This window comes from Myzus persicae, unplaced genomic scaffold, assembly GCF_001856785.1.
Source record: "Myzus persicae strain clone G006 unplaced genomic scaffold, MPER_G0061.0, whole genome shotgun sequence".
NCBI classification, from domain to species: domain Eukaryota; kingdom Metazoa; phylum Arthropoda; class Insecta; order Hemiptera; family Aphididae; genus Myzus; species Myzus persicae.
The window spans coordinates 94,036-107,359 of record NW_019104077.1 but is presented as its reverse complement, the minus strand read 5'-3'; the positions used below and the strand labels follow the sequence as shown (position 1 = coordinate 107,359).

The 13,324-nt window shown below is 28.1% G+C and overlaps 1 protein-coding gene across 3 annotated transcripts in view; it reads left to right on the top strand.

Moving 5' to 3' along the window:
* The first annotated feature begins 878 nt into the window (after positions 1 to 878).
* LOC111038392 (thrombospondin type-1 domain-containing protein 4-like) overlaps positions 879 to 13,324 on the top strand; it is a 64,959-nt gene continuing 52,513 nt past the window's right edge. Inside the window, exon 1 of one of the 3 annotated variants that reach the window (XM_022321466.1) lies at positions 879 to 1,028. In XM_022321466.1, the coding sequence (XP_022177158.1) occupies positions 991 to 1,028 (38 nt within the window). In that variant the 5' untranslated portion in view covers positions 879 to 990. Of the gene's footprint in view, positions 1,029 to 4,461; positions 4,739 to 13,324 lie in introns of those variants that run through there. The other 2 variants (XM_022321464.1, XM_022321465.1) reach the window with 2 other exon arrangements.

The following is a 13,324-nucleotide window of genomic DNA, read 5'->3' as shown; positions in this document are numbered from 1 at the left end:
GCATAAGCAATTTACACTAGGGACATTTTGCCTATTATGTGCACCTGGGCCAGAGAGAGAAGAAACAAAAAGTGCGCTGACATTATCTAAACGGATTGGCTACCTATCACATAAATAAAAAATAACAATGGGTACAACTGGTGTTCTGAAGGTGTCGTGTTGGTCACTGTAATGGATGTGTTAAATTTGTATTCAATGATACCTATATATCATTGTATACGAAAAACGAATCCGAGTGAAGACAGTGTGTCAGCCTAGGGCATTTTAAATTATATCATTAATATTATTTTAAGTAATAAATATTAAATTATTACCTTATTTTTGACTATATTGTAATATTTTAAGAAGATATAATAGGTAATACAGGCATAAATATAGACTAGAAGAAGAAATAGATTTGTAATAATGAACTTCATGTCTTCATATTACCAAAATAAAATGTAAAATCACATATTTCATCAAATATGTAAGTTTGTGAGAGTTACATATTATTATAATATTAACAATACATTTTTAGTATACAATTTTTTTGTACGAACTATTATAACATTTTTTTTCGGTTTTCGTTCCCAATGATTTATCAATGAATCCGAATTGAACACATACATTATCGCGGTGACGTAATGCCGAGGACACTCGACAGTTGGCACCTTTACAGCAGACTGCAGAGAGTTGGTTACCTGCTGGCTGTTTCCCTCCCTTTTAACTTAACTTTATTATTTAGTTATTACATTAAGTTTGTACCTCAACTTTGTTACACAAAATCATTTATATGTTGAAATGACGTTAACTTTACTCGGTTTGATTTTTTTTGTAGAATAACTTATATTTGGACATTGAAAGCCGAGGGAAATTGAAGGCACACGAACAGCTTGAAGAAAGACGTAATCTATATAATATTAGTGACACTTCTTATGGTTTAAATATTTAATGTAATTTAATAGTTAACTAATTAGTTCAGCGAGTCTCCCCATTTGTGCTTCAGGGCTCATGTGTCTTGGAGGGATTGCCAGGAATTTCAACCGTTGGTAAGTTTTGGAGCAAGAGTTTAGAGAGAGAGCCAAGGTGTTTAAAACAAAAAGCTCTTGCCTCTTTCATATCGGTTAAAAAATTTTTTTATAATTAGGTACCTATACCTAAGACCCAACTGTTATAACCGTGCTATATTATTTGTACCTTTATGGCTTTATGTAAATAGAATAATGCATTTCATCAAAATTAATAAGAGTGTTGACTTTATAGTTTATTAACTTAAGTTTGTTATATCACTGTATCAGTTATCAGTAAATTATAGCTTATACAAATTAAAACATTAAGAGGTTACATCAGTATTTTTTTTCCAAGTCTTATTCACGTATATCATGTAATAATATACCTATCAATTGAATCAACTGAATCGATTTTCATGTTTCCCTTTCATTTTATAAAGCAAATATTTTACACTGCATCATTTGGCTAAAATACTCAACTGTTTTCTTTGTCGAAGTATTTGATTTTCGGTTGAGTGTAATTCACGGTAACCTATTCACCTATGTATATTTTAAATTTTTAAATGTATTTTACTTTTACGTGATCAAAATTAAAATAAAAACTATACAAGACTAAAAAGAATTACTTAAGTATTTTAAAATTAGTATTTGATTTTAAATACAGGTACTGAGCAAAAATTATTTTAAATACTTTTGCTCTAGACTCTAGTACTTTACAACACTGTAGGTAGGTAGGTATAAACGTAAAGGCTAGCCTAACCTATATGGCTGTATATTATCATATTAACATATGCTTACGCAAATCTCAGCAAAAAAGTTCGGAATAAAAAAGTCCTGGTAAAAAGCCCACAAAAAGTCTGTAGTAGATAAGTTCTAAGACTAAAAGTCCGGAGTAAATAAGTCCGGTAATCGGTATACCTACATAATATTATGTAATAATATTTAAAATAATTTAAAAAAATAAAACATAATAGTTATAGTTATGTGCTTAGTATTATTACCATCATAAACATGATGTATTATAATGATTTCTCGGTTTCGTTAAGTACCTATCAACTATCGGGTATTACCGTTTTCCGCCAAAATCAACCTTTCCGTTTACTGTCAGTTTAATAATATGTATATATATCCATTTTCAGCCACCAAAAATTTCAATTTTTATATTTTGGTAACCCCTTATTGTAAGAAATCAATTATTATACATTGAGGAAATGATTAAAAATAATTAAAGTTGCTTAAATTAATATCATTAGTCAGTAAGTGATAGTAATGTTTAAGTTGTATATCCATAAAAGATTGATAACATATAATATGCATTATACCTGCTTGTAAAATACTAAAATACTAATTTGTGTAATTGAATTGTGTAGGTTAGGTTAGGTTACCTTATAATATAATTTAATTGTATAGGTACAATTGAATATTAAACATATTACTTTATTTACTTTTTTTTTTTTAATTGATCCTGAGCCCGGCAACTGTGGCCATTAGCTATTAGTAGGTACTGTAGGTTTTTGTATTGATGGTTTGTATGTTTTTGGTACGGTAGGGGGGAACACGTGTGTGTTTGTTTTGGCAGAATTTCGAATGGGGCACCCGTAGGTTTCTGCCATGCGGGGGTGGGGGATGGCAGCACTTGCTCTCCGGTCACCGCGACTTGTCCGGAGAAAAATGCCGCCCGGTGGCCGAGGATCGAACCGCGACCGGCTGAGTCGCAGCGGAAGAGTCAGACCACTCGGTCGCCTCGTCCCCCAGTTTTTATATATATATATATAATTAACGTTATATTAATCAATTCATATAAATGTTATTATGTTATTACATATTTATATATACTTCATTTGTTTTATCTGTATAATTACCTAGATATAATTATATAATTATCCTAGAAATTGATCACTAACAGCATGATTATTCCCCCGTCTTAAACCATTTAAAACTTACTACTCTTTCCGACAGAAGAGTTTTAGCCAACTTCAACTTCCTCAATAAACTTGTAAACGGCTCCATTAATGCACCCGAGCTACTTGCAGAGGTGAATTTTCGAGTTCCGTGTAGATCTTTTAGGCTATCTGCTCCCAATTATTGTCCCTCTTCGTTCCACTAATTATGGCCGAACGCCGAAACCACCCTATCTACCGTAAGATGCGACTATCAAACGAGAACTTCTCTAGTGCATAGAAATAATAAATTTTTAAATTTATTACATTTGTTCTTGTTATGTATTTATCTTTTAACTGTACCTTAGGCACCAGCCCGTAATGTAATGTAAAATAAAAAAATAAACACGTTTCTATGTATATAGGTACAATAAAAGAGTATTCATTTAATTTATAAGTATGAAGTGAATGTGTTTGAAAAAAAAAAATTATTAATAATCGATCATCAATAACTTAACATGTTTTCATATAGTAATGACCAATGGGTTACCAAAAGTTAAAAACCGAAATTTGTGGCGGTGGAAGTCGAAATATATGTTATCGTATTGGCTGTACACGGGAAGGTTGAATTTGGCCGAAAAGTAGATCTTCCCAACTATCTAGTTAACTATCTTAACAAAAAAAATTACAGTAAATATAATATACGTATAACAATCTTTAAAAAAAAAAAAATTCAATGATTGTTATGTTTATCTAATATTATGACTTATGATACTTATCAGTTTCATTAACTATCGGCAATAAAACAATATACCTACCTACCTATTAAAAAAAAAAAATTCGGTATCTATGAAGATATGTATAACAATATTTCGAATAATATATTCAACCGATATATTTTGCGAATATTTAGCCTATATATTGACCTACAAGATTATTTATTTATTTCGTCAGGTAAATCATTTAGTTTCAATTTATATTAATACTAATTGAAAGTTTGCTTGTGCATCACAGCATATTTTTCCTTTTACCTAATAATATGTACCGGACTTTTTCACCACGGACTTTTTGGTAGTATATCGATTAAAAGTATCGTTGGACACGTCATAGTTTAATACAACGTTTTTGGTGGTTTTCTACCTTAAAAATTCGATGACAACTGTTCTTACTGCTATTGCAACTACATTATTTTATTAAATATTTTATACAGCGGTTGCGTCCTTTTGCAGTGTGTACACTGTATCTACTAGTTTCATATTGTTTATTTTTCGCAGTTAACGAATCCTCCGGGGTACTAACAATTTAAATTTTGATTATAGCATGTACTCATGACTCTTAACCAAATAGTAATAAACTATTTTAGATTATAATATTATAGGTAGGTACCTAATGCAGTCTTTTTTTTGTCGTGTCCGAGAGACCGAAACGCATATACAAACTTGCATACGTAGAAACGCGGGCGCACCACACTCAGGCACACTATCTATGCATATACGTGTACGATACACCCAAACACACACATACACATACACTCACACAGTCGAAAAAAGATGAGCGGCCGCCTATGTACACATTTTGTGGAGCGGTCGGTTTCAGTTTTGGTCTTGGCGTTGCACGTGCCGGGCCTTATCACCGCCGTCATGTCGGCGAATGGACACGTGCCTTCATCCTATCGTGGTTTTCGACGACATTAATCATCGTTATTTGTTGTATCATATGGGCAGTTCTGTTCTTTTTTAAAAAATTTTTTGGCTTTTATTGTTTTTACCTACGTTTTCCGAAATTCTCTCACTTGATGAAACAATTATTATTATAGTTGCGTCGAAACGAAAATATGGCGTTACTGTTGAACTACTCGGGGTGCTTTTGGTAAGTTCTATTATATAATAACCAAAAATGCTATATTATAAAAAAAAAATAGTTTGTATATTTTCTGTTCCGATATTATGGAAGGATGATATGTGAATGGGAAGAGTGCTAATAATTATTTATAACAAAACGTGGCGATTTTTTTTTAAGCGATAAGTATACATTTTACAGCTCGAGATATACGATAGTAATTACATATATACCTACCTACTAGAGATAAGTAATAATATATTCGTTAAGGCTTTCAATTTGTTATAATTATAAAAACAAATATCGTTTTTTTCCGTTTTCCGTCATCATCTAGTTTCTACAAATTCATTAGCTGTATCATATATGTTTAACCATCATAATAATCTATCCTAGTATATACCCTACTATACATATTATTATAAAACATTTTATTATAATGGAAATGCTTTCAACTTTCCAAGGGTTAAATTAAAATTTTTTTTCATATAATGTGTTGAAAAATATAACGATTTTTCGTGGTTTACAATTTTTCTTTCAAACAAAACTTATGATATAATACATGATCTATCTTCATATTTTTTGATTAGGTAATATATAGGTAGTAAGATAAGTAAAATGGGAGATAAGTATTTTAATTTTTCATTCATAACTTAATATTAGATACCTTGGTACCAATTAAATGGGAAAAAAAATATTTTACTTTTTTATTTCACTATTTTAACTGTCAATATCAACTTTTTAAATTAGTGACTAATTTTAAATTAAGTACATTCTACAATTATTATAAAAACAAATTTTGAATTTATGAATGACAATTTTTGTATTCAAATAAATAAATTAAGATACGAGCTTTAAAACAAATCAGTTTATGTTCAAGGTTCAGAATTTCAGATGTTTTTTTAGCTATGTTATTGTTAATTTAATAATATTTTCATTTATATTTTAAACTGAATTTTTAAATTTAAGTTTCATTGTCTAATAAATATAATATTATATTGTAATTATCTGATAATATTAATGTATTAAAATTAATTTATTAGTTAATTTTAAATAGATTAACACAGAAGGTAACATTTATAGTAATAAATTGTTCATGAATTAATGATACACAAACTAAACAATTTAAACATTTCTGTTACCTATAGGATATAATACATTTTCTTCAACATTAGTCTTTTGAATAATTTGTAATAAAATAATTTTTAATGTTAATAATATCACCACTCATCCTTGTATTTATTACATCGTTAAACTTTTTTTATGTGGTAATATTGGGAGTTTACTTTTTTTGATATCCTAAACCATCATCATTTTTCGGAAATCACCATCGTAATATGATATCAATAATTTTCTATTGCATACTTATACTATTTGATTTTTATCAGCACCAAACAACTAAAGTAAAATTTAGGTATATAGGTACTCTAATTGTTTGGCTCCCGTTTAAATGTTTATAAAAGACATGAATAATAACCGTTGCCACCGCATCGAACAATTTCTTTTTCGAACGGCGCTGAGTTATTAAATCGTTATAGAATAACGGGAAATAAATCCATTTGCGTGTTTCTGGTGAATTATTATTTACATAATTACAATGATTAAACTTAGCAAATTTGGTCGAAATAGCTCGCTAATAATAATTATTATAATAGGTACTGGTCGTGAAAATAACTGAATAAAAACATAAAGGATAACGGTTATTTTAGTATTATAATTTGTTTTTAAAACTAATTGATATGTCGATAAAAATCAGTTAAAAACAAAATGAGTAAAAAAATCGAATAAACTAATTAAAAAAAGCCGTTTTACCGCTCAAAGGGTCGTATTATTAGCAATGTTTGTACCTATATACATGATATGAACATTGGTTGGCGCTGGGCCATAGCTAAATGTTCAAACTATATTGGTAGATATAGTTATAGTTAATGTAGTGAATTCGACTGAAACATGCTATGAAAGTGTATAATATACCTAGCGCAATTTCACGGTCAACTGGAATTCGTTAAAAATATTGAACAATATCGTTTTAATCGGTGTCCCTTGTCCTGTATGTAATTAGAATTTCAAAAAATTAAAATTAAAAATTAAACGGTTATTTATGTAGAGGTGATGTAAATAGTGACCCAAAAGCATAATATTATGTATGTATAGGTACCTACATACAATCGCGAGCACAAATATATACACAGTGCGTCTGCTTAGCACCCAAACGGATTTCCGCAAAACACGCCCATCGGTTTATGCTAGTGGAAATTAAATTCGAATTTATTGCACACCCATTTTCATTATTTAAACAAACAGAACGTTAGTGTATTGTTGGGTTCTTTGTCTTATTGTGTAATAATAAGAAATAATACGAGAAAAAACATACCCTCGCGAACACTTATTATTTAGTCGTATGTATAGTTATGTATAAGTAGTGATGTAATAATAAAGTAAAGGAATAAATCCCTGCTGCAATGAACAGCCTTAAGTATATTTGGGGGTATACCGTTTTGCATCCGTTTAGTGATACCGGAAGCCATTTTTTTAAAATTTTATAAATTCGACAACTGTACCTAATGTTATATAAAATATATAATATATTAAACTATACGCAAGGCGTATAATGAATGATCCTACTTGAGCATATAATTAATGATTAGTCGGAGGGAACGCGGATTAGTGTAGGTTAAATCTTTTTTTTTTTGTTCGATGAAAACCCGAGTACAGATTTTGTCCAATTGAATATGAGTATTAACATTTCTATTGTTCAGAACAGAATACATTTGTGTATGATTACTTTTGTACTCGGGGACTGAGGGATCATAGAATGGAATAAGGCTCTTTCAGAAGTTCAGAATTCATAAACCTAAAAATAAAATAAAATTTCCATTTCCCTTTGTATACATGTATAGTACACTAATAGCACTATTTTGAATTTTCTACAATTTGTGTTGGCGAAAAATGAAAATGACAAGTGTTTAAGATTTATATGTTATGTGTAGTAATAATAAAGTCCAAAGTAGAAAACCGCAATCAACGATACAAAATACTCCAAAAAGAAATTTCTGTGAGAATAAAGTATTTATTTAATATATTTTCCTTTACGAATCATTTTGTAGTGCATTCCGATGCCCATATTACACTTGTAACGAGATTTAATCATGTCTGACGGACTGACGGCTAACGAAGGAACATTTCGGTCTGTCCCCTATTGTATTGTTGGAAACATTGTTGGACAATAATATGAATATACAGTAGACACACTAACACCATCAGACGTTATATATTGGTTTATATATAATAGAATTATTTAACAAGGGTAAACTATACGCATTATTGCAAAAAAAGCTTTATACCGAAGTGGGAATGAACATTCAGAATAATCATAAGACGCTTGTCACTGTTAGTTAAAGTCCACGTGCATGTCCTTCAGGATTCAATGTATCCTTTAATGTCGAAACAATCAGTTAACCCGTAGCTGATATGCTCATACATAATATAGCTAAACAAAAATACTGAGGTTAAATCGTAAATTATTGTGAATTTATTATTTTGCAAATGTTTGTGTTCAAAAAACGATTAGATACGGTATACTAGATACCTAATAGGTGTCATATCGTGATAATTTATAAAGTTAAATGTGATTTAAAATGCCTATACGTGCAACCTAACCTATTCATCACATCGATTCAAGGTTAATCTATTTAATTTCTATTTAAAATATTCTTTCTTAAAGAACTATTGAATACGAGAATTTAAAGTTAGAATGAAATATGGGAAAATGACAAATGAAGATATTACGATAGGTAACTTTAGCTTGTATATCAGCTTATCTTTTGTACATTTTCATACTTCTTTTATTTGTTAAAAATAAAATGATTTGCATTTACAATTAGTTACAATATGTCATCGCTTATTATTTTTGATGAAGAATTTATTTAGATAGGCATAACATTTTTTGTTGAGTATTTTTATGGATTTAATTTGATATCCGTTGGAAAACGTATCAATTATAATAAATTATACCTCATGTTTTTTATACATATTTCATGAATGCATTATAATCTACATATTTTATTATAATAACTTTTATTTTCACATAAACATATACTATATTTTATTACAATTACTTTATTTTTACAATAATTTATAGTAATAATAATGGATGACTCCAAAAGTGAATTCTCGTAAACCAAAAATTTGGATATAGGTTCATTAGGAAATTGTTTGTTTAAGTTAAACACTTGTGTCCACAGTTTGATCTTAAAATATTTTGTCCGTTATTAGATGTAAAATAATAATAATAGTCAATTACCTATCTAACACAATATAAACATTACCGGTAAAGTGTTTGTTGACATGTTTCTGACCCATAACGATATGTAATTTTTATTAACCACGGGTCAATAATGGATTACTTTTTATAGTTTTATACATTATAACAATAGTTTTCAAAATGTTGGTACTAGTGGATCCGTCTGGTTTCTTAATTGCAGTAATTGCTGTGTTAACCAAACAAAACCACCTGTGGTAATAGAGTAATACATCAGACGCTTAGGTATTAGGATTTTTATGAAATCTCGTACTCACTCGATTAAAACAAAATTAAGAATGTATAAGGTCTTGTTAAAAAAATCAAATTTTGCTTGATAGTATATACACTAATATAATAAAGTGATAATGAATTATATTTCATAAAACATAATTAATTTCATTTCATTTTAAGCATAAATGTTTAAAATCCACTAGTAATAGAGACAAGCTTATACATAATATAATATTGTTAGTAAAGTTCTTCGCTGCAATTCTAATTGCTTAATTTCGAAAACTCCTTTCTGATCGGAGATCACTTTTTTTCCAATAAAATAATATGGGCATGTGCTTTACTCGCAATCTTAAATAAATATCTTAGTTTACGGAATTTATGTTTATACTGTGTTAGGTAGGTCAAAATATATGTGTTTAATAAGACTTTATGTTGTCATAATTGCTTATTGTTGATGTGCGAAGTACAACATCGATATTGTGTAATATTGGCACTCGTCACGTTTTCATTGATGTATTCATGTAGATCTATATACGTGATATAGAAAACAACAAAGTATTAGATAATTTCTATACACATTGCCTCTTAAAATCTAAAATAGTGTAGTACTAGAGAATATATTTAATGCGTTCGTATCAAGTTACGACATTTTAAACGTTTAGTTTTAAAGAACTTCTTTAAATATTTACATTTGCCCGTAAGGATTTTAGTGAAAATTATTTTATTGGTCTTAAAAAAATGTAAAGGACGCGTATACAGAATTTATAGTTTTATAATGTATTTATATACATATTATATTTATACTGTATGTATATATATATATATATAGCCGCATTCAATTGATAACATCACGTATACTTTATTTTTGAAAACCATAATATGTAATAAGCGTTTGGTTTTAGTGTTTAACATCATACATTAAATAGATACTTGAGGTTTTTTTGTTTTGATCAATTTTTAATCAATTTTTGTAATTTTAAAATATAATACATAAAAAAGATGCACTATCCTTGACAAATAGCTTAAATTATAAAATTGAAATCTGAGTGATTATAATATTATACTATTAGTATATTGTTTATAAATATAAACCGGAATAAAAAGTTTCCCTTTTAAATTACAGCATATAATTTTTTGAATGCGAAGTAGATATAATTTTAGTATATCAATTTTAATATTTTATAGATATTACTTAGTGAAATTAGATTAAAATTAAATATTAATATTTTCTTTATGTAAAACAATTTTTATTTTTCACGTCTACGATTAATATGTAGGTAGAGTAATATAATAATTATATTGGTCCCTTAAACATGATTTTGTATTTTGGTGGTCCACGATTAGTCTATTAAACTCTAGTGAGCGATTAAATAAATACATTTTTTATGCAACTCGGCATAAAACTATAAAAGTATATAATATTGTGATAAGATTTAGAATATGTTTTATAATTATAAAAAATAACAGAATGAATTTATACGATTATTAAAACGTAAAATAAAGCGAATGAGGAAAATTAAATATTTAACATATATCAAAATAATAATCGTCTAATTGTATACAGTAATTTAGCTTATCACACTTTTCTGATACATATAATGTATGATTTCGTAGCTTAGTCATGTAAATTATATGCAACATTATATAATAATATATTATGATACTAATATGAGTGTTCGTACAGTTATTTTCAATATAATAATATGTTAGTATAACTGTATAAGTTATTCTGAGCAGATAGTCGACCATATAAAAATAATAAGTATATATAGAGATTAGTGTCACTCACTATCTATATTTACATAATATTCAAAACTTTATTCAAGATATCTTTCAAAGGGTTCTTGAGCCAAGGGCTTACAACGAAATTCTAATTTTAGACAGAATAAATATGTAATGCAGACAATATATTATGTATATAGTCTATACTCTATACCCAATACCCATATTGATCTATAGTATATACACACATTGAGTAATTTGGTGGCATTCGCTTATCCTAACGTGTTGTATAAACCGGATATTGTTTAACCGTTTAATGTGTATCGTAAGTGTTGTTTGAACTCAGTACTTACAGAATGATAAAATTATCGATTTACATTAGAAAGTTGTGTTAAATTCAGTATTAAACATTGGTTAATCTATTTAACCAGGCATTTTATTGAGATTAAATTATTATTATTATTATTGATTAGGTACTTGTTGTTAACAAATAAAAAATGTATTTATTTCTTTTAAACTTTAGTAGGTACCTACCTTTTGTACATGCTTTATATAGTTTCGAAGTAAGTATATATTAGTAATGTAAGCAACTATTTAAAATATTACTTTGTAGGGAAATTAAGTCAAATATAATATATGTAGATCTTTTATATATGGGTTGTAAGACACTTATTATTTATCATCACGACTTTGATTAATAGTAATAATATATACATGTATTATAGGTACCTGTATAGATATACACGATTATGCATGTTATGATCCTATACTACTCGAAATTCCAATCGTAACTTAGCGGCTGACACTGTGTTGTTATTTGATCTAATATATATTATAGTTAGGCAAATTGCAGTCCAAGCGCCACTTATCGACCTCGGATAATGATATGGTTCACACGGGATAGATGGGTGTACCAAATTTAATACGTCTAATTTTTTACCTTCTATAGTAGTGTATAATATAACAATATGTAATACATAGGTATACTAATTTCTGTAAACACAAGCTAAAGATTATAGTTATGTTTCACGCGTTTGTTATAATATAAATTATAATATTTGTAACTTTATTGTAACAAGTTATTATTGTAACCTATATAACATCGTTTATTACTTTTACAGATTAAGCAGACGTTATAGTAATTATTATTTATTACACACCTATACATAGGTGAAGTATGAAAAGTTATATTCATATTTAAAAGAAATAATGTATCGATGTGTATATATAGGTATAGTTCTATAACTTGCGTGTAACGTGTATACTTTTAAATACTCTGGCTTATACATAAACGAACTGTTCTTAATTTGCATAAATTACCATTATATATTATATATACTTCAAAACTATTGTGAAAGATTATTGTTCTCTTCTTACCGATAAGTACTCATATATTATTATAATATAATACATATTTAACTAACTTCGTTTAAAAACATGAAATGCATTCGTAACATCAATATTCAATATTAAAATGTATCCGATAGCATATAATGTATGGAGAATTATTTTTTATATACGTCTAGACGACTAGCTTAAACTACGATTTCAATTATTTTAATGATTTTTTTTTGTAAAATGTAAAAGTTGAGAAAGACTAATCTTGCTTTTCAATAGTACGGCTCTCAAACTGTGGTCCTTGGATCTCTAGAACACAGTGAGTGTTTTAAGGGCTCCACGGACATAAAATATCATTCTTAATACAATTTTGCTGTTTAATATTAATATACCTATTATATAATTATTCTTTTACTATCGTCAAAATTGTAAATGATATTAAAAAAAATCTATTATTTGGTCTTAAACCAATAGAGAATTATTGGTTAATCTATGATTACAATTTATAAGTTATAGCATAACTACTTATTATAGTGTTATGAGTTTTCTAGCTTTGAAATAATGTTATTATGCCTATAAATATTATAATATAATTTAAATCTGAATGTTACTAATGTCTTCGATAATAAATATTGTTCGAGGTTTGACTATATGCAATGTTTGACAGGACTAGGTTGTTAATAACTGGACAAGTAGCAGTTGAAAATATATCTAAAAGATATGTGCAACCTGGGGAAGTATAGCACGTGGGCGTCGGCATAAAACGCACGCCTTCATATCTTTTTTCTTGAAATGCCAGTGGCCAAAATAAAATATAAATCGTACAAATCAAAAATGTTTACTTCGCGTGTGAATCGACAATCGTAATATTTTCAGCATATAGTGTCGGATACAGTGGGCGTTTTGACAGTCTAAGGTTTATAATATTCTCCACTTCCACTTTTTTATTATTCCATACCCGTTATATTATTATGTTTACGTTACAATCTGAATATATATATCTTGATGAGATGCATTCACGTTTT